The 19608-nt window shown below is 39.4% G+C and overlaps 5 protein-coding genes across 16 annotated transcripts; 3 read left to right on the top strand and 2 right to left on the bottom strand.

Annotated features, from left to right (window-relative positions):
- Positions 1-659: 659 nt before the first annotated feature.
- On the bottom strand, positions 660-3749 carry LOC105687404 (plasminogen activator inhibitor 1 RNA-binding protein-like). 4 transcript variants are annotated; one of them, XM_012403045.3, is made up of 7 exons: positions 3471-3749; positions 2850-3000; positions 2582-2779; positions 2072-2080; positions 1762-1845; positions 994-1636; positions 660-865 (listed from the first exon to the last, which is right to left on the bottom strand). In XM_012403045.3, the coding sequence occupies exons 1-7, from the start codon at positions 3733-3735 to the stop codon at positions 779-781; spliced, it is 1437 nt and encodes a 478-aa protein (XP_012258468.2). In that variant the 5' UTR covers positions 3736-3749; the 3' UTR covers positions 660-778. The 4 variants fall into 4 exon arrangements, with proteins under 4 accessions (XP_012258468.2, XP_012258470.2, XP_012258469.2 ...); XM_012403047.3 differs by having other exon boundaries at positions 1012-1636; XM_012403046.3 differs by lacking the exon at positions 2072-2080.
- LOC105687380 lies at positions 3725-18991 on the bottom strand. 8 transcript variants are annotated; one of them, XR_007278418.1, is made up of 16 exons: positions 18674-18991; positions 18364-18474; positions 18202-18284; positions 17162-17226; positions 14802-14888; positions 12540-14732; positions 12296-12458; positions 12062-12222; positions 11759-11972; positions 10805-11674; positions 9153-10700; positions 7167-7471; positions 5709-5925; positions 4798-5458; positions 3996-4111; positions 3725-3917 (listed from the first exon to the last, which is right to left on the bottom strand). XR_007278418.1 is itself a non-coding variant. In XM_012403003.3 (8 exons), exons 1-8 carry the CDS (start codon positions 15054-15056, stop codon positions 9238-9240), a joined length of 5166 nt encoding a protein of 1721 aa, XP_012258426.2. In that variant the 5' UTR covers positions 15057-15183; the 3' UTR covers positions 7934-9237. The 8 variants fall into 8 exon arrangements, 1 of the variants encoding a protein (XP_012258426.2); XR_007278419.1 differs by lacking the exons at positions 18364-18474; positions 18674-18991 and having other exon boundaries at positions 18202-18331; XR_007278415.1 differs by lacking the exons at positions 17162-17226; positions 18202-18284; positions 18364-18474; positions 18674-18991 and adding an exon at positions 15042-15183 and having other exon boundaries at positions 3725-3932.
- Positions 4181-8030, top strand: LOC105687381 (RE1-silencing transcription factor). The gene is made up of 2 exons (XM_012403005.3): positions 4181-5014; positions 5716-8030. The coding sequence occupies exons 1-2, from the start codon at positions 4558-4560 to the stop codon at positions 7170-7172; spliced, it is 1914 nt and encodes a 637-aa protein (XP_012258428.2). The 5' UTR covers positions 4181-4557; the 3' UTR covers positions 7173-8030.
- Positions 15381-16830, top strand: LOC105687382 (RNA exonuclease 4). The gene is made up of 2 exons (XM_012403006.4): positions 15381-15701; positions 15803-16830. The coding sequence occupies exons 1-2, from the start codon at positions 15381-15383 to the stop codon at positions 16370-16372; spliced, it is 891 nt and encodes a 296-aa protein (XP_012258429.2). The 3' UTR covers positions 16373-16830.
- Positions 17080-19548, top strand: LOC105687291 (senecionine N-oxygenase). 2 transcript variants are annotated; one of them, XM_020853079.2, is made up of 8 exons: positions 17080-17232; positions 17686-17927; positions 18004-18142; positions 18210-18477; positions 18551-18654; positions 18721-18808; positions 18923-19086; positions 19153-19548. In XM_020853079.2, exons 2-8 carry the CDS (start codon positions 17728-17730, stop codon positions 19459-19461), a joined length of 1272 nt encoding a protein of 423 aa, XP_020708738.2. In that variant the 5' UTR covers positions 17080-17232; positions 17686-17727; the 3' UTR covers positions 19462-19548. The 2 variants fall into 2 exon arrangements, with proteins under 2 accessions (XP_020708738.2, XP_020708737.2); XM_020853078.2 differs by having other exon boundaries at positions 18923-19548.
- The last annotated feature ends 60 nt before the right edge of the window (positions 19549-19608 follow it).

Raw genomic sequence — 19608 nt, 5'->3', positions numbered from 1 at the left:
TTTGATTTTTCAGTTTTTTCCATTGAGTAGCCAGTACTCGTTTTCAAAACTTGAAAAAGTATTCGGGAGATTTTGACAATTCGCTATTTATAAAATCAGATTCTAGAGAAATACGTGAAATAAGAAATAAAAAAATAACGTATAACTCAGAGTCATTCAATTATAAATCAATTAATGTCTCGTGTCGTATGTGAATTTTTCATTTCGAGTTTGTGTTGTCTTCTTTCCACGCGGACTAGTTCCTCTTACAAACTACATACAGCCTTTTATAGCAACTTTTCAAAAGTATAAGGGATTTCTTTTTTTTTTTCAACATTACCAACTTTTACGAGTCCTCACCTTTTCTCCGTGTGTATCATTAGTGTGCGTGTGTGGTGTGTTAGGGTGTTGAATTTTTTCTTTCTTGCATGTAAATTCGTGAATCATCGTTCATTGAAATATAACTAATTCGTTTTTGGTTTGATTTTCACTTAATTCTCCTAATCAATTATTTTCATTCTCCATCTTCTACCTTCCATCCTTCGTAAGTTATCAATCTCGGTTCTTGTTGTTTTTTTTTCCAACTTTCTCCCTCATTTTTAAAAATTCACTTGCGAGGTGTGTATTATGCGTGGTGGTAAATGTGTAGCAGTAGTAGTAGTAGCAACTTATTACAGGGCTTGTATTTTAATTATTTTTATTTTTTTTTTCATTTTTTGTTTTTGTTTTTTTTTTTTTTCTTGTTTATCATTAATGACGATCGTGCATGATCTTGGAGACAAAGCTTGGGATTTTCTCTTTAGCCAAGAGAGGGAAAGTCGTGTTCATCGTCAACTTTAGGGGCATTCTGACGACCACGAGGCGACCTCTGCTCCGGCTGCTGGGGCTGTGATATCAGAAAAAAGAAAAGAAATACAAACATCGAAATGACGTTGAGAATATTTTTGAATGTAACTCCTCTCCTAAGGAGGCCATTTTTCCTGATCAAGTGTTCCCTAAGCTCGTTAAACTTACAACAGCAGCTGGGCGCACCTCACGTTCGCGTTCTTTTTCGCGATCTCCACGATCACCACGGTCCCCACGATCTCCACGGTCACTACGATCTCCACGTTCTCCACGGTCCCCACGATCCCCACGGTCAGGACGATCTCCACCGTCCCTTGGTGGCCCACTGCGACTACCGAATCCTCGACCACCGTTGGCACGTTCGCCTCTACCTCCACGACCTCCCCTACCTCCGCGTCCACCGGTACCACGCCGGGTATCGCTGAAGTGGAACTCGATATCAAGGACGTGTTTTTGCCTGCCAACACGCTGAGGGTACTCTGCAGCGGCATCGTACTCCTCTTCTTCGTCTTCTTCCTCCTCAACTCCCTCTTTCTTTTTCTCAAGGGCATACATCTTCTTCCAACGAGTCAGGTCTTCACCTTCGCCAGCTTTCCGAAGGTTGTACTGTGGCTTAGCACGGTTACTTTGGAGAGCCTTCCACTCGTCAAGAGTCAACTCACGAGACTCTTCTTCGGCAGGAGGCTTCTCCTCCGCCGAAGTATCTGCTGCAGCAGGGGCTTCGCCCTCTTTAGGCTCAGCAGGAGCCGCAGCTACTTCAGCTTCTGGTTTCTCACCGCTCCAGTCTTGATTTTCCTGGATCAGCTGTTCCCTAAATAATCAAGAGCATGACATTCAGAGTCTGAAGCATTGGAAAACTTCGAGTCCTTCCAACTTTGAGGGTAGTTTTCTAGTCGGCCACTACAGGTATAGGAGTGAAATTCATTTTCTACTTACTCAATTTCATCGCGATGAGTTCCCCAGTTGTGGCTTCCGCCACCCTCCTTCTTGTCCACAGGTTTCACTCCACTGTAAGCATGTCTGTTAGGATTAACACCATGAACACAACGATTGTAAACATTAAAAATAACTGTGACAAAGTACACCATTGGTAACAGATATTTAAAAGTGGCTGGAAGAGTGAGGAAGATGATAGACTAATCACAGAAGATATTAATTTTTTTTTTTTCACGTTATTCCTTTCCTAAGAGGGCAGCAAAAAGAAAACACATTCACATGCAGGTTGATACATGGCAAAAATCCTTACCTCGGCTGCCTGTTTACAGACATACACAATAGAGAATACCATCACACATTATCGCTTGGCAAAGGTGTACGAATTTTCGTTTATAATTATATCATGAATGGAGAAGACGTGTTTTTACCATGTCACAGAGAAAAGCCGTTCATTATTATTAGCATAAAATGGAGTCCCTGTTATCACTTTCCTTTAAAATAGGTGCAGAGTAAGACAATAACTGTCAACTTCTTTTATCTTCGATTATTATATAAGCCAAGACAACTAGTCACATTTGAAAACATTGATAAGAAGTCCAGATAAGTTCATCGGAATAAAATTTAGAAATAAAAAAAAAAAATCGCATTACAATAAGTGGGCTAAAAAAAATGGAGCCGAATTCTGGATGGAACCATAAATGGAAGAAATGAGCACTGCCTCCTTGTTGCACAATGTCCCTCCCCCCTTGGAATATATTGTGTTCATTGGTGGAACCCACAGGCAATGAGGAAAGCGTGAATTTCAATAAAGATCACTTACGTCTTGTCGGAACGAGACTGGCGATCCAGATCCCGTTTTCCTCTGTTCTCAAATCCACCTCTACCTGCTCCACGATTTCCGCCGCGTCCACGGCCGCCAACTCCACGAGCTCCGCTTCCACGTTCAGGACGTTCATTGAATTCGCCACGAGGACTGTCACCTACAGATCCACGGAACTCACGATTGGGACGGCCCTCCCTGGGAAAAATATTTATCGTTCCTCAATCTGAAATATTAGAAGACAAAACTTTCCAATCTGTCAACGCACCCAGAAGGTCCTCGTCTTGGTTCTCCCTGGCTACGAGGGGGTCGCTGTTCGCCATCCTCCCGATTACGCCTATTGTTACGCTCTTCTCGAGACTCCCCAGAGAATTTCACGTTGCGATCGCCGCCACTGGGTCTGGCTGTGGGTTTCTTTTCTGATTTTTGGAAAAAAATATATATATAACTGAATACCTGTACCTATCATTCACAAATAATCGAGACTTGAGCTCTGAATCACAACTAGGAATATGGATGAAAATTATTTGGGGTGTCACATTCCAAGTTTCTTTTAAAATACATTTGCCACTAAAGAAGAGGGGGGGGAGGGCGAAAAAAGCTCGCACCGTGTTTCGGAAGCCCAATGCGGTCGAGGTTTGAGGTAGGAAATATAAGATGGACGTGACACCAGACACGAGGCGCTCAAATAATGAAATTCATGAAAAATGAATGTAAGGATTGAGAAAGGGATGAATTGAGGCGAAATTAAGTATGACAAAATAGACATCGTAGGGTTGAAAAATCAGAGGAAAACGGATGAAATTCACGAATTAGCGATGGCACGAGGTTTTAGTCAGCAGCAGTAGCGCGGTATGCGGCGCCACGAGGCGCTGGTTATAAAACTAACCTTGATCCTTTTTAGGTTCCTGGATTTTTGAGGGCTGCTGTGGCTGTTGAGAATCCTTGATAACCCTTGTTTTTGGCACCTTATTAGCAGCAGGTTTAGGTGGCTGCTCTGGTTGCTTGGTCTTGTTCTCCTTTTCTGATAATTTCTCCTTCCTTTTTGCCTCTTTTTCCTGTTCCTTTGCCTTAAGCACCTCAAGTGGATCCTCGTCCTCACCCAAAGCCAAAAGGAACTTGTTAGCGACGGCGATGCTGTACGTGTTCTCCATTGCTTCTTTTATCCTCTCGATCTCGAGGATTATGCGAAAATTTCACGGCTACTTTTGAGCCCTTGTGTAACAGAGACATCCAATATTCCAATATGGCCGAGTCGAAGGCAGTTCACCACGAGGTTTGGTCTCAGGGAGGAACCGCCGCTGAGTCTTGTCCCCAGCGCACCTAACCCCCACCACTAAAATCCGAAAAACTATAATCTAAATGAACTTTGATGTCCTAGATATTCAAAAAAATCGAAATATTATTTACGTACCCTCTATTTTTCAGAATAATGAATGGGTTTTTTGATAAATCGTTTAATTCCAGATCTTACAGCGCGCCACCAACCGGGAGTTCTTTCTTCCCTGGTGAATCGAACATCAAATTCTTCTGAAAGTTATGAAAAAAAACCATTAAAACAATCCGAAAGTCATTTTCCGCTATCGTTTCCACTGTACAAAACTTTCATCAAAAGTAATAACCATTTAAATATATTATAACTCTTAAAAATAAGCCGGGTTTATTTACCATCGGCGCCGCTAAGTCCCACCCATTTTCAACCCTCGACAAATAGGATAACAGCAGAGGCGCGCGCGCGAAAATTTATAAATATGTTTTGGCGGTTAAAATCAGTTGCACGCGGTGAACGATACGGAGTGGACGTGGTTGGATTTTTTAAGTGCGTCGATCGATCGACGGATTGTTGTGTTACGTCGTTAATCGTGTTCGTTCCACGTTGAAAGATAGAAGATACAAGGAAAATAGATTTATAGCACTTAGAAGAAGGTGGTGTGTGTTTAAATTGAGTGTACAAAATAAAAAAATTAAATAGACAAATGGAACTGCACACGCCAAAGCGTGAGGCCCGAGTCCTAGGGGATGGAATCCCCAGCAGTCCGCCGATGTGTGACACGATGTTGTACCCCTGGAATTGGGGTGAAGAAGCTAGGAACATAAATTTGAGTCCAGGAAGCTCCTGTTCGTCACCTGAGTATCGAGAACGATCAGGTGGAATAGCCGGGATGCAAGCGGAAGGCGTTGGATTAAACGAAAACGAACATAATAATAATAATCACCACCATAACGTAAATGCCGGGGATTGTGTGGACGGCGTAAGCGCCGGCGCCCGTTCAGCGTCCTCAGAAAATCATCGTCGAGGAAGACCGAGAGCTGATGCCCTCAATAATTTAATGATGCAAGGAAGCACATCACCGAGTAGTATTAAATGCACATTTTGCAACAGGGTATTCCCGAGGGAGAAGAGCCTTCAGGCGCACCTGCGCACTCACACAGGTTAAGATGAATAACAAATATCTATAGAATTCGCCCTGGTGTGCGTTGAGTAAACTTGTAAAAGGAGAAGCAAGGGGGGCGGAACAAAGGGGGAATTTCCCCCCTTCTTCTTTCAACCGTCGCTCTTGTGAACGAATTAAAATCCTCTCCACCCGGCGTACGCGTATCGTAAACGTAAGACTTTACGTTGCGTAGAAACCGTGGAGGAAATTTTTTTATTCCAAGCTTTTTATCGTGGATATGAGAATAGATGCGTGGATTAACTTTCGAGAAATAATTTGGTTCTCGTCTTTACTTTCTCTAGTTTTTCGTTGCCTTCTTTCCACACAAGGGCCACTCTCACTTTCTTTATTCTTCGGTTCTTTCTTTCATGAAAGACCGAACGACAAGATGTCCGTTCTTTGTTTAGCATGGAACAGGCGTCACGTTTTAGCTTGAGAAAATCTGTGGATATAAGCAACAAAACAAGCTACATATAACCGAAAAATGCTTGACAACTTTCTAAAAATAACTTTTAAGTCAATATTTCATAACCTGTGGTATTATCCAGTCATGAATCTGACCACATTTGTATCAAACAAAGGGAAAAAATCAGTAACAGAATGAAGGGCACTGGTTGATCTAATTGTAAATTAATTCTAATAATAGATGCTGACTCAATTAAACATTATTAATTTTTACTTTTCTTCCGTACCTCACAGGAGAGAGGCCCTATCCATGTGATTATCCGGGCTGCACAAAAGCATTTACTCAATCTGGGCAGCTCAAAACGCATCAGCGTCTCCACACTGGTGAAAAACCATTTTTGTGTACAGAAGCAGGTTGTGAGATGAGATTTACGCACGCCAACAGACACTGCCCTGACCATCCGTATGCAACTTTGACTAGATCAGATGATTTTGTGTTGAAACCTGTAACGGGAAACACAGAACTTCCACACGATGTTACCAGATGGTTAGAACGTTACAAAATGTCTAGAGAAAGGGAGGACAGAACACCAACGGGTAAAAATGAGAGGAAGAAAAAGGCGTGGAAATGTAGTGTGGATAATCATAAGAGGATAAAATCTAGGAAAGGTTTAATGATGGACGCAGTTGGCGAGCAAGAAAATTTGGATAGAAAAATACAATCTAACCAAAGGCTCTACTGCGGCGAGAGTCAGGATAGCCAGGAGGAAAGCCAGGATGAAGATCCGGCGGAGACTTGTGCCATGTTGCAAATGTCGGAGGATGAAGAAGCTCAGACTAACAAATTACCCATCACACCTGTCCGTAGACCTCTGGATAGACTTCAACCCAAGAAACGGTGGCTTAGAGAAGCCTGCCTAGAACAACAATTAGCGAAACCTCTCAGATGGGATCCCCCATCGAATGGGGAAACTGCACGTGTTCAGTTTAGCACCTCACTCAATGAGGGTTCTCTCAATACTCCAGAACAAACTTCAGACTCAAGCTTAAGCAACTATAACGATACCTTATCTGCAAAATCAGAGATGGAGATGCTAGATTCTATCTCAGTAGTGTCAAATCCAAACTCTGAAATATCTTGGGATCTATCGGTCAAAGTTCCTCCTATTGGGCATGAAGTTATTATAGAAAACACAGCCCCTGACTCAGCCGTCGATGTTTCTAGATCCATAACAGATCTGCCCTGCTGTTGGGGTTCCGTAACGAGTGAATTACCTCCAAGTGACCCTGGTCCAAATTCTTTGCCTATTTCAAAGAATCAAAGTTGGGATTTAACCAAGTCTGAAGAACTACTGCCAACTGTACCGAAAGTCACACCAGTCAAAAGTCACCAACTTTGCACCCCTTCTCCTTCAGTCCTGGTTTGTGCAAGGGAAAATGAAAAAAGACCAACGGTTCTCATGCTTGCCGGTAGTTCCAGCAACAAACAGGAAACTGGTAGTAAAGAAGCCTCGCCTAAGACGTCTCTAAATCGGTTGAGGATCGATGAAAAAGCTGGCCCCAATGTAATCGTCATCAAGCAAGAGAAGAATCAGGAAGATTCTAAACCTGAAGATAATCAAAAGTGGCTTGGGGCCTTGGCGCTAATGGAGCTTGCAAAAACACAACAAGAAGCAGCCCGCGCACTAGCACTGAAAAGGGACCCAGGGTCCCTGATTATGTCTACTCACAAACAATATGCCCACCTTTAAACTGTGATCCATATGTCCGAAAGCTTTCTTCAAAATTTCCAGGATTGCGAACAGATACTGTTTTCCGATTCCCCTTTGGCTCTTTTTGGTTCTTTACTGTTCATTCACATCTCTTGTTTCTACATTTGTTGAGGCTATCGTCTCAGAGTGAATAAAAAGGCTGATGGCTAATTTGTGATGAAAAGATAATTCAGGAGGGCCACAGGGATGAATAGTTGACAAAGGAAACTCTGTCTCATCGCATTCCTGCATCATTTTCTTGCAACATTTGTTGAGGAATCGTCCGTCTCAGTTTAAATCTGCAAAAAATGCAATTCACACAATTGTTTAAATTTCTTTTCTCTCTCAATTCCTTCTCAAACAAAAGTAGAGGGTCACGACAATCGGCAGCTCAGAGTCCTTTTAAACGCACATTCCCAGTCTGTTTTTCTTTCTTTTTTGTTTTAAATCTTAGAAGGACATTGTTCAAATAATTTTACTCTATGATCATCAAACTCAGTACGCCATGAATTATTTTAAATACTTAACGGATCGCAACACATTATTAAAGATTCGAATATTTTCTGTTCATTTTTTTTTCGTTAGTATTACTATTACCACCACTTCTATTATTACTCTTCACTGCTACTCTTTTCTGCATAAGATAATAGTTGCAAGTTTTTATAGATATTGGAAAACAGAAAAAAAACGATTCCAACGAAAAATGTTGTACGTTTAATGTTAATCTACTACTACTACTACTACTACTATTATTATTATTATTATTTTTATTATATGATATAGTTTTATGAATTTATTATGAATATGTACGACTTGTACCTGTTGCTACTCTACAAAAAAAAAACAAAAAAAAAACGAGCTATCATTATAATACCTAATAACTTTAGGTACGACGCTGCTGGTATTTTTTTTTCTTTCTTTCTTTTTTTTATTTGTCAGAGATTACAGAAATTTTAGATCTGCGAAGATTGATTTGTTATTTTTAAAAGCAAGCTGTCGTTTGCAAACTGAAACAGTGTCTGATATATCTTGCCCAAAGTTATTGCCTGCAGCTACAAAGCGAAAGAATCTATCATTCATTTACAAAACAGAAAGAAATTGATCAAATGCGTGAGAACAATTAAGGAATTGATAAAGAAGCACGCAAAGCTGCTGGGAATTTGTATGTTTTTTGGAAAAATTGAAATTTCTCATATTACTATTTTTATTATTATGCTATGTAAGAATATATTCTTTAATCAAGTTCAAAAATAATTACGTGATACCTTCGGTGATAGAATACGCTTTAAGTCAGTTATTAAAAAGAAAAAAAAACAAAAAGAAAAAAGAACACCTGATTATTTTTCTTATAAATATCCACAGATAAAGTTAAGTAAATGCGTTGAAATTAGGACATGAATATTAAGTCGATCAGACGCAGGACCAATTTACTTCTCGAGTTGACAATGCGCAAACTTATTTATTAAAAACTATTATGAATGATATTGCTTTGTTACAAGGCGCGATGAACTTTTGTGTGATATTTAGTTGTAACGAAAAGAAAAAATCATTTTTTTTCTATGTTCTCTGTTTATTTTATTTTTCTTTTTTTTCTTTCACGTTTTGTATTCTCTTTTCTCTTTTCGAAACAAAAAAAAAATGATAATGAGAGAATTGACGGAAATTCAAAGCTATAATGTTAATATTACTTGAGTTTGTTAAGTATTTAATTCGAACAAAATTAGTTACTATATTTATCTGAAACTTAATGTTACTGAAGCATGCAACGAGAAGAAAGAAGAAAAAATGAGTTTGAAAATAAATAACTAAAGTGACTCGCTAGAAGAGTCATATAAATTTGGGAGTTGATTTGTTGATTCGATATTTTCAACGAACGCCCTATATTTTTTTTCTACCAGATGTAAATATATCTTATATTTTAATAAATATTTTCACACAAATACCAAAAAAAGAAAATGATAGAAAATTCAATAATTTTACCATAAAAGTAATGAGTAAGAAAATATCCTTCACACCTATGATTGAACTAATGCATTTCTAGGCATGGAGATCATCACATTTCCATTTATTTCTTTAACTTAGATCGACTAGACGCTTGGCGTTTACTCCTTTCTTTTTTCGCCTCTGATTCAGTCCTGGTTACAACTAATTCCGAATTTGTTTCACACTCTCTTTCATCGTTTGATTTACTTTTTTGTCTATTGCTTCTTTGCCTACCAGTCTCAACGGGTTTCTCAGTATCTGAATCGTCGACATTTGGCATTTTAGAGGAGGTCGTAGCAACCGCCAACTGGGATTGAGACTTTGTAATCCTGGATGAAGTTCTAGACTTGGTCTTAAGCGTAACGATATTCCTACGGGAATCAGAAATCGTCAACTTCTCATCGTCGGAGAATGAAATGATATCTGAATTATCCGAATCAACAATGGTAATTTTGGAGGTGATCGTAACAGCCGCGGACTTTGACCGAGGTTTTGTAACCTTGGAAGAAGTTCCACGGGTAATCTTGAGATTGTTGATTTTTTTGCGGAGTTCAGAAGTTATGTTTTCTTCGTTATCAGAGGCCGGAATAACGTCCGAGGTTTCTAGAATGGATGTCACTTTTTTGTCTTTCATAATCTCATCGGCTTTTTCTATCCTTCGCGAATTTCGCTGTCGTCCCTGCGGCTCTACATTCTTTGTAACTTCATTAGTTGAAATTGGGTCAGTATTCGTCCTCGACGAATATCTTGCTTTGTCATTCGAATCCTTTGATGCCTTCACAGCATCGGGACGAGACTTTACAACCACCTCCGGGGCGTTTATTTCTTCTTTTATGCATTCGGCAAAATCAAGCTTCGTTCGGCAGTACGGATCAGTTTTTTTCATGACACCGGACGATGCCTCACTCGTGGACAATTTATTTGCAGTGCGCGAAGACTTCCGAGTTTTCCTGCCTGTAATTTTCTTCTCCTGATCAAGGAACTTGTCTGTCTTCGAATGGGCAGATTCGTGCTCATATTGTTCAACGAGATTGCTAATTTTTGCTATTTTTTCCTTATCGCTAAGTTTTTCATTATTTACAATTTCATTCACCGGTTCACTTAGTTTTGGAAAAAGCTTAATACTAAGGCTCACGGTTCGAGCCAAAGCTCTACCTGCTCCAATTTCCAATCTTGACACTGTCTCTGGCACATCCAAGTAGGTGCTCATCAAATCTGATTTCTTCTCTGAGCCGGGGGTGGGCGATGAGTCCGTGTATTCCAACTTTTTTCTCAAGGATCTTGAATTTGTATAAAACTTTGTAGCTTTACCCCTATGTCTGGACGATTTCGGAGACCCTGAATCCGCATCTTCTTCGCCTTCGCTCAGGTCCATTTTGATTTTAGTCAGCTTCAATAATGGTGGAGTTTTGATCCGGCGAATACTCAGGGGCTTTTTACCAACCGCTTTCGAAGATGGTGTAACAGTGGTCGGAAGAACAGTGGCATCATCGTTGTACACAAGTTTGTGTACATCAAAGGCAGATGGATCGGGAACAGTAAATTCTGAAAACGGACAATAAAGTTTGAAAGAAAAAAAAAAAAAACAATATCGGACTCTCAAAATATGCAACTGATGTGGGGGAAAAAATAACGGAGAAATTACTAACTCGCAAAATCCGATTCATCTTTGAAGATAGAACAGAATTGATACTCGAGTAAAAGTTCTCTGGCGGAGAAATATATGGGGTGACTTTCCAAGTGGAATATCTCACAGAGGTGAACCGCCTCCGAGACAATCTCCATTCCATCTCCGTTAATATCGCCAGGTACAGTTACCCTAGTGAACAGGCTGAAATCGATGAGTAGTCGGACGTACTGTATAGCTTGATAATAGGAGCACCAAGGATATTTTCCTACTTTGTCTTCGAACGGAACACCAATGCCAGGAATACCTCGGTCGATCTGCCGACGTAGCAGTTTTCTCTGGAGGTAAAACGCTCCGTTAAAGAACAGCGAAGCCTGGTCAAAATGACCTTGCGAAAAATAAAGTTGCGCTCTTATGTGGGTTCCAGATAATACCAGGTTCTGGTAATCCAAACTGCCGCACTTATAGCAGAGACAGTTATCTCCATGTTCCAAGAACTTTGGCCGGACGAAGACGCTATTCCTGAGCCGGGGGGAAGCCGAGTTCATCGCAGAGTCTCTGAATCCAGACTTGCCAAAATTGTCGATCGAGCTGTGAGGGTTACTCGAGTTCTGCGATTGTTGCGTGTATTCTGTCTCCAGGATATATTCGAGACCCTGCAGTTTAACGACGCAGTCGTCTAATTGCATTCGAGATAGATCTATGAAACATAAATATTTCAGACACTCCGCGACACGTAACGCTGCTCCCGAGGCCTGAGCCAGTTTCAAACGGTTAGTCAGATGACAGGATATCTCTTTGAAGGAGAGTATGCTGTTCAGAAGTAGCGATAAATTCGCTGTACAGCTCAGGAGGGTTTCCAAACGATAGAGCTGTTTCTCTTTTGACAAGCCTATTTGGGAGACAGATAGAAAGACGATTACGATGGCCATGTCTATCAAAGCTATTTGGAAAGTCGATCATAATCTTTACTCACCATTTGACTCTGATGCATATTCCATCAATGCTAGCATAGTATAGAAACATCGAGCGACGTAAACCATGTATTTTGTGCTATTACTTTCGTCGGAATAAAATCTATAATTCCTCACTATACTGCCCATGCTAGATAGATAGGTCTCCATATTTTTTGGGGGGTTAATGTTGTCGAGGGATAAAACTTTCTGCAAAAATTCTACACCGCCTTCGTACTGGAAGGAAAAAGAATCTAGATATAACAACCGAAACAGCGTGGAAAAAAGCTGGGAAGCTAGCAAATTGCTATCGATGTTTCGATTACCTTTCCATGATTAAAATAGAGATTCGTTAAGCCTAGGAAATATACGGCGACAGCTTTATCGTCATCTAAATTGTTGAGAGTACTCAATTTGGCGGCTAATGCATTTACGGTATTTATCCACTCGAAGTTTACGTTCCACAGAGAAATACTGCGTCCCACGACTGAAAGAGTGAAAAATAATCAGTCTGAATCATCAATCACTAAGAATATTACCCATTAAACCAAGAACTTTACCATAGACAGTGGTACGGTGATTGTTCAGCTGGTTAGCTACCTTGTAAGCCAGTTCCCAGGCCTTTTTTTCTAATATGGAAAAGTGGTGAAGCTTACAGTATTCACCAACGATGACCAATATCCTCAGGATAAACGCTGAGTACCATTCAGGAATTTTGCTGATCTGTGGAGAGTTTGAGCGACAATCAATGACTATTCCTGAATGAAAAATGTAGATAGTTATAGAATAGTAAACAATACATACTTGATTGGCATCAATGCAATGACTCCATTTACTCAAAGCACGTTCCAAGTTTTTGAAAAGTTTGTCGTCCTGGGTGACATTGATCTTTGTGAAAGCGGGAATGACGACCTCATTTTTTGGCTGGCCTTCGTGAGAGACCGATTTTGCAGCCCTAAGTGAAAATTTTGCCGTTTCCATTTCCACCTTAGTTTGTTCAACGATTTCTTGCAGGTCCGTGACGAACGCGCAAAAGTTCAAACCTGCTTCTGACCATAACTGCAGATCCGCTGTGACCTTTTTCTCAGCGAGTATCTTATTTGCCCGTCTTAAATATTTCGGAAAATTCTCCCGGCCTGATTCATGGCGAAGCAGATGATAACTGAGTAATTGAACCCCCTGCACATATTCGATGGTTCCTGAGCTTTCCATCTGCAGTTTATCAAGAACGGAGTACATAGCAGTAGACAAATCACACCTGGCTTCCTGCAGACCTAGTAATTCTTGGAGGCAGACTTCTCGCAAATTATAGTCAGCAAACTTAATATCCACCCCTATTTCTGAAATGGCATCCTGGTCTTCCTTCAGACAACAGAGCATGGTCATTTTCATAATCTCCTCAGTACCCACACAAGCTTGCTTAATATTAGTCCATGTGCGAAAGGCTTTGCTGTCCGTGTCCTGGTAACTGAGAAGCCCGTTCAGAGCACAGGGGGTCATAGCCTCTCTAAAATATCCGTGATTGAAATGGACACTGGTTAATCTATGCAGAATGCAAGGAAGTGGATTCTTGAAAGTGAGCGCACTGTTGACGGGGTTTATACCCTCGAACCTTACAATGCAGGTGCACAGCAGAGAGAAGATAAAGGCAGTCTCCTCGTAGAATACTTTATGGCAAGTAACGCCAAGATTATAAATGTTCACAGCGCAGTTATTCCAAAGAGACAACCACTGCTGACACCCGGCTTTTTTCATCTCAAATATGGCAGCGACCGTCTCTTCCAGGAGATTGTGAATCAGAGGAAGAATTTTTTTCATCGAATCATCGGCAGAAATTTTCCCGACGACTTGTATGCAGCGCGAACTCACTATAGTGGTGGTCAAAAGTGCCTTTTTCATTGTGCAGCCATTTTTGCGACACATTTCACAGCCCTCAGTGCATGCAGAGTTCAGGACTGAAAACATCAACTTGATGAAACGCAGCATCCCTTCAAGTACGCCGTGTTCCAGAAACTTGGAATTTTGCATACTAACGCACTGCTCCCAGTGTAGGAAGAGATTCTGCATGACATAACCAATCATTCGCATATTCCAAGTGACTCCTTGACCATTAGGAAATATACTTAATAAACTCAATGTTTCTGCTTGTATCTGTTCAAATTTCCAGTGTGGTATTTTTTTAGTGCTATCAACGGGTTTGAGAAGCATAATCCCCATATTGCGGTACAGCAAGATGCTTCTACTGAGCTCAACATCGGACGAAAAAATCATCTCCACGATCAAACAACTGTCCACAAAAACTGCAAGAGCATTTTCTATTGCAAGTGATTTAACATTTGTAACTGTTGCAGAGTTTACAAAGCGTAAAGCGTCGTGATAATATGCATACTTTTTTTCTTCGTGCAAAAGAATATCAATCCTAGATAGGAATGCCTTGATTATATTACAGTGGTTGAATTCTGCTTTTTGTACGATTTTGATTGATGGAGGATAAAGTTTTGTTAAATACTTGAGCGTTCTGCAGATAACATACTGCCCATGGGTATTGGCAACTACTTCCAGGATTCTAAATTCACTACTTATAAGCTTCAGAATTGTAATCCATTCATTTTCAGTTATGAATTCAACTCGTGATTCGTCGATTAACTCACACACAGCTGTATGCCATAAACTTGCTATCTTAGGGTACATGTCCCAATGCGATGCGGACAGATTGTTGACAAGACTTCCTGGAAAAGACCACTCCGTAATTTTCATTGCTTCATTGAAAAGTTTCATAGCGATCAAATTCTTCACAATGTGGTAAATACACGAGAAATACTTCATCAAATCTGGTATTTCGGTAAAAAATTTGCACATGGCGTCTGATACTATGAATATCATTTTTCCCATTTGGGTATCTGAGGGCTGAGCGCGATCCGCACTGTGCGATAGACATATGATAGCTTTGAACACAATTTTGTTTAGCTTTGGGTCCATCTCCAGATTTTTCAAACCCTGCAACAGTGTTTCATTTTATGTATCAAACAAGTCATCTTTGAGGACTTGTGTGTTCTTGATTATTACCTCGACTTCCCTCGCTACCTCCTCCAGTTTGTCTGCAAGGATTGATACAATCCATTTTTGAATTTGGGTCTGCAGTTCCGTTGAACTCTGCAAAAACGATCAACTGAATGAAACTTTCATAGACGACGTTTAAATAAATCAAATCACTTTGCCAGAATAATGAACTCATTGACCAAAGACCAACATAACATAACCGAAAAAAGACTTTTTTTGAATTAAAAACAAGAAAGATTTACTCACAAAAGAAGCGGGCATATTATTGGGAGCTTTTCAACGTCGAACATTGATGCGATAATCGACGTATTAAATCTTTAGGAGCTTTCAGAAATTGAATGTTCAATGTATTTCATTTAACCGTCAAAAAATTCAAACAGTAGCGCTGACTAGGGTGACTGCTTTGAAGCCATTGGTGGAAATTTTGTTGGTTGCCATCATGAATTCCCCACGATTCTAGGGCCTATATATTTAATAATCGAAACTGTGGATAACCGTTGGAAATCCAGGGCAGAAAAAGTAAACACATTCGATGAGACCAAGTGATTGGAAAACGTTAAATGTCGATCATCTGCTTTGGATAAAATGCTGTCAAAGATGATGAAAGAACAACCGAAGTCTCTTAACATAAAAAAAAAAAATACCAAAGAAACCAAAGTTGACAGCAATTCATTTTCTAATGGAGAACAGACGAGTAAGGATGAAAAACGTGTAAAATCTAACCTGAAACCGTCCACCACAGCAGTACATGGTACTTCAATTACAAACTGGGAAAAATTCAAAGGATTATTAAAAGACCCGGTCAATGAGCACAAGAAAACCAAAGCCACTTTCACTCATTCAAAACCTCCTCAAAGGCCTAAACGAAATTGGACAAAAATAAAATCCAGCATCTCCGCGCCATCGGTAGTAAATTGATCAGTTATAAAATTCAGTCTCCTATTCTTTTCGTTTGGTTCGATATTTCCTCACATACTTTTCTAATCATTAAAACTAATTTATTTCAGACCCATAACTCCATTGATGAGGCAAAAGAGAACGATACGATGGAAAAGAAGCGTAATTTATTAACGAAGCAGGTTGCGATGGATTGTGAGATGGTCGGTATTGGCGACGGAACCGAAAGTATGCTGGCCCGTGTTTCAATAGTAAACAAATACGGGGACTGCATCTACGACAAGTACGTCAAGCCACGAGAGAAGGTTCTAGACTACAGGACAGCAGTGAGTGGGATCCGCCCTCACCATCTTCACAACGGTGAAGACTTTGATAAAGTGCAAAAGGAAGTTGCTGAAATATTAGATGGACGAATTCTAATAGGTCACGCATTAAAGCACGATACCAGCGTACTTTTTTTGTCCCATCCCAGGAGGCTTATCAGGGACACATCTAGGTATAAACCATTCAGAAGGGTATCAAAAGGTAACACTCCAAGTTTGAAAAAATTAGCTGCTGAATTACTTGGTATCGAGATTCAAAGTGGAGAGCATAACTCTGTAGTGGATGCAAGAACTGCTATGCAGTTATACATGTTATACAAAAGTCAGTGGGAGATGGATATAAGGACTCAACGATGAGATTCTATTTTTTTTCCTTGTTAATCTTGTAAATATTGCTCTAGGATTCTTTTCCAGGTGCATAATTGTTGATTGAGAAATGTGAAGAAATATTCAAGTATATGATGTATTTTTGTAATGGAATTGAGTGATTTTTTAAAAAAGAATTAGTTTATGATATTGATCAATGTGTTCATCTAGCTGTAAAATTGGGTTCTCGGATGTAAATTTTTTTTTTTTTTTCTCTATCTGCCGTCTAGAAAAGTTAACAATTTGATTGAGAATTTTTTGATCGCAGAAATGCTGATGATCAGTCAAAATGTGTAAATAAGAATTTAGTTTTGGTATTACAATCTATGCTCTATGATGTTATTGTTACCTACTTTTGGGGCATCCAAGTTGATTATTGAAAGACAAAAAAAATATTATCCCTTGACTTGTATTAAATACAAACATTAATAAAATGAAATTATTTGTAATATCAAGTGCAAATTTAATGAGATACCTGGCTTTCTTCGGATTCCTTCAATCATTCGGCAGGCACAAATTTGGAAAGAAAAATGTAAATGACTCCAACACCTGTACACAATAATTGATCGATCAGCCAAATTGAGAACGATCAAGGCAAAGTAACTAAAAAGGAAATTTGAAGGCTTCAAGATAGAGTCATAGAACAAAATCTGAATAAGATCAAGAGTCGTGGGTATCTATAATACATTCCCCTTAGTAATTGTCATGAGTGCATGACCTTGTTATCATACTCAGCCTTGTCTGGAATGCATTTTTTCTTTATTCTCATCAACAACTCACCACAGATTGCATTCACTTTTCGACCAGCATCGGTGGTGGACACTCGTCTTGGTAGTCATTTATTTCTGCAAGTAAGATTTTTTAATAAACGATAGCAAATAATAAATATTTTTAGTCATCACCAGACGTTAATTGAATTGAAAACAAGCTGCAAATTTGCACCCTACAATAGACATTTACTATCTATATTTAGCTCAAGATTCTTCAATCTCATGACGATATTTTGTGAGCAGCTGAGGAGATAAGTTTTCAACTGGAAGTTAACTGTTTCTCTATAATCTATGCATCATATATCCCCAGTAGTTAATTACTAGAAAGTCAATGTAACTACTGAGCAATAATTTTGTTCAACTTTCATAACACAGGCCTATCACTTTCCCAACTTAATGGGGTAATAATTCTGAGTATCATGAATCTAGAACAAGGTTTTTAAAAAATAAATTGGTCGTCTTAACTCTGAACAAGCCAATTAATAACTTAATATGTGATAAACAGATCAATAAATATAACTTACAACTCTACAGGAATTGAAAGGCAATCGGGATAAGATAATTCTGTGATACAAGATGAGGATAGCAGTGATAGGTGCCGGGGCAGCGGGCTTGGCTGCTCTTAGGCACTGTACTAAACAAAGCAATCAAACAAATATCGAAGTAGTTTGCTACGAGCAGACCGGAGAGGTCGGTGGTACTTGGGTTTATGTACCAGAAGTTGGAACAGATGCCTATGGCCTACCTATACATTCCAGTATGTACAAAAGTTTGAGGTAAGTTGAATATTAGTTCTTCATAAGGCCTACAATTCATGAAGTAATTGATTTTTTCATTTTATCGTTCCACTAGAACCAATTTACCTAAAGAAGTTATGGGGTTCCCAGATTATCCCATTCCAGAGAATCCCAAGAGTTATTTAACTCGTGCGGAATTAGTCGATTTTATAAATTCATACTGCAATCATTTCATGCTCAGACAATATATTCAGGTAATATTTTTTTCTCCAAAAGTCTGTGGCAACTGGTTTGGAAAATGAGAAAAACCTACCGTTACAGTTTTATCATCATGTGGAATTTGTCGAGCCATTGTCAGGTGATGATACCGGAAAGTGGTCAGTACAGGTTGAGGATCTGACAAAAAATCAAGTATCAATTGAAATATTTGATGCCGTCATGGTTTGCAACGGCCACTATTTCCAGCCTAATATACCTAAGATTTCTGGCGATTCATCTTTCAAGGGAAATATGTTGCACAGTCACGATTACAGAGTTCCAGAATTTTTCTCCGGTAAAAAAGTCGTTGTCTTTGGAGCTGGACCATCTGGTAGGTATAATATAATGTTTTATTACATTGAGAAAGGATGTGCAATCCAAAATTTTCCCATTGCATTGCATAGGAATGGACTTGGCTCTGGAAATATCGAAGACTGCTGATCGTGTTATTTTGAGTCATCACCTAACTGTGCCATTTCTCACCAAGTTCCCGGATAACGTTATACAAGTATTAAATCTTGACATACTCATTTCGACTATTGACGTCTTCATTTCTTTCTCCTCTAACTTCCAGAAGCCAGACCTCGCTGAGTTGACGGAACACGAAGCAGTCTTTAAAGATGATTCGTCTGAAATTGTCGACACAATTTTTTACTGCACAGGTAAAATATCAAATATCAAACATTGTGCTTCAAGACATGACTCAGTAGAGTTATACTTTTTGGAATCACAACAAAAAAAACATTGTGCTCGTACTAATCTATTCATACAAACAGGATACAAGTACAGCTTTCCGTTTCTGGATGAAAATTGCGGGGTAATCGTTGACTCAAATATGGTAACGCCTCTGTGGAAACACATGCTGTCAATTGAAAGGCCAACGTTGGCCTTCATCGGGCTGCCATACTACGTTTGTGCTTTTAGCATGTTTGATTTACAGGTCTGTTTTAATTTCCCAGAACCTAATCAGTCGCAGTGTTATGTCCGATCTGCTTGTTGCCTCCAGGTTCGATTCGCTCTTAAATTTTGGCTGGGGGACAAAAAACTGCCTACAAAAGAAGACATGTTGGCGGAAGAGAAGAGAGAGATTGAAACCCGTAGGAAGGAAGGCTTGTCCAAGCAACAATTTCACATGATGGGACCAAAACAAGGACGCTACTACGAAGAACTTTCGGAAACTGCTGATTTGGATCCTCTTCCTCCGGTTCTGACTACTCTTCACAATGAGAGCAGTCAAAGATTCTTGGACGATCTTTCTAATTACCGAGAAGATCGTTACAAGATTATCGATAACTATAATTATGTACAACTTTGATTATTTCCTCATGACTTCAAAGTTAAATTTTTATAGATGGAATAGAACGTGTAAATACAATATAAATATAAATGGATATAAAAATGACATCATAAATGAATGACGATAAACTTTTGGTAAAAAAATCCTTGTAAATCATACGTAAGA

Source organism: Athalia rosae, chromosome 5 (genome assembly GCF_917208135.1).
Source record: "Athalia rosae chromosome 5, iyAthRosa1.1, whole genome shotgun sequence".
In the NCBI taxonomy this organism is placed as follows: Eukaryota; Metazoa; Arthropoda; class Insecta; order Hymenoptera; family Athaliidae; genus Athalia; species Athalia rosae.
Note: the sequence above shows the minus strand (reverse complement) of the source record. Positions and strands in the feature narration are given on the sequence as shown.

Bases quoted from the DNA above. Each gene is read 5' to 3' on its own strand.
- LOC105687404 (XM_012403045.3), bottom strand. From the start codon at position 3,735: ATGGAGAACACGTACAGCATCGCCGTCGCTAACAAGTTCCTTTTGGCT. The intron at 3,001-3,470 runs GTTAGTTTTATA...TCCAAAAATCAG, and splicing joins GGAACCTAAAAAGGATCAAG to AAAAGAAACCCACAGCCAGA. The intron at 2,780-2,849 runs GTGCGTTGACAG...TATTTTTCCCAG, and splicing joins CCAAGACGAGGACCTTCTGG to GGAGGGCCGTCCCAATCGTG.
- LOC105687381 (XM_012403005.3), top strand. From the start codon at position 4,558: ATGGAACTGCACACGCCAAAGCGTGAGGCCCGAGTCCTAGGGGATGGA. The intron at 5,015-5,715 runs GTTAAGATGAAT...CGTACCTCACAG, and splicing joins GCACCTGCGCACTCACACAG to GAGAGAGGCCCTATCCATGT.
- LOC105687380 (XM_012403003.3), bottom strand. The intron at 12,459-12,539 runs GTATGTATTGTT...AACTCTCCACAG, and splicing joins ATTGCATTGATGCCAATCAA to ATCAGCAAAATTCCTGAATG. The intron at 10,701-10,804 runs GTTAGTAATTTC...GTCCGTTTTCAG, and splicing joins AGATGAATCGGATTTTGCGA to AATTTACTGTTCCCGATCCA.
- LOC105687382 (XM_012403006.4), top strand. From the start codon at position 15,381: ATGCTGTCAAAGATGATGAAAGAACAACCGAAGTCTCTTAACATAAAA. The intron at 15,702-15,802 runs GTAGTAAATTGA...AATTTATTTCAG, and splicing joins CCAGCATCTCCGCGCCATCG to ACCCATAACTCCATTGATGA.
- LOC105687291 (XM_020853078.2), top strand. From the start codon at position 17,728: ATGAGGATAGCAGTGATAGGTGCCGGGGCAGCGGGCTTGGCTGCTCTT. The intron at 18,478-18,550 runs GTAGGTATAATA...TGCATTGCATAG, and splicing joins CTTTGGAGCTGGACCATCTG to GAATGGACTTGGCTCTGGAA. The intron at 18,809-18,922 runs GTAAAATATCAA...TCATACAAACAG, and splicing joins CACAATTTTTTACTGCACAG to GATACAAGTACAGCTTTCCG.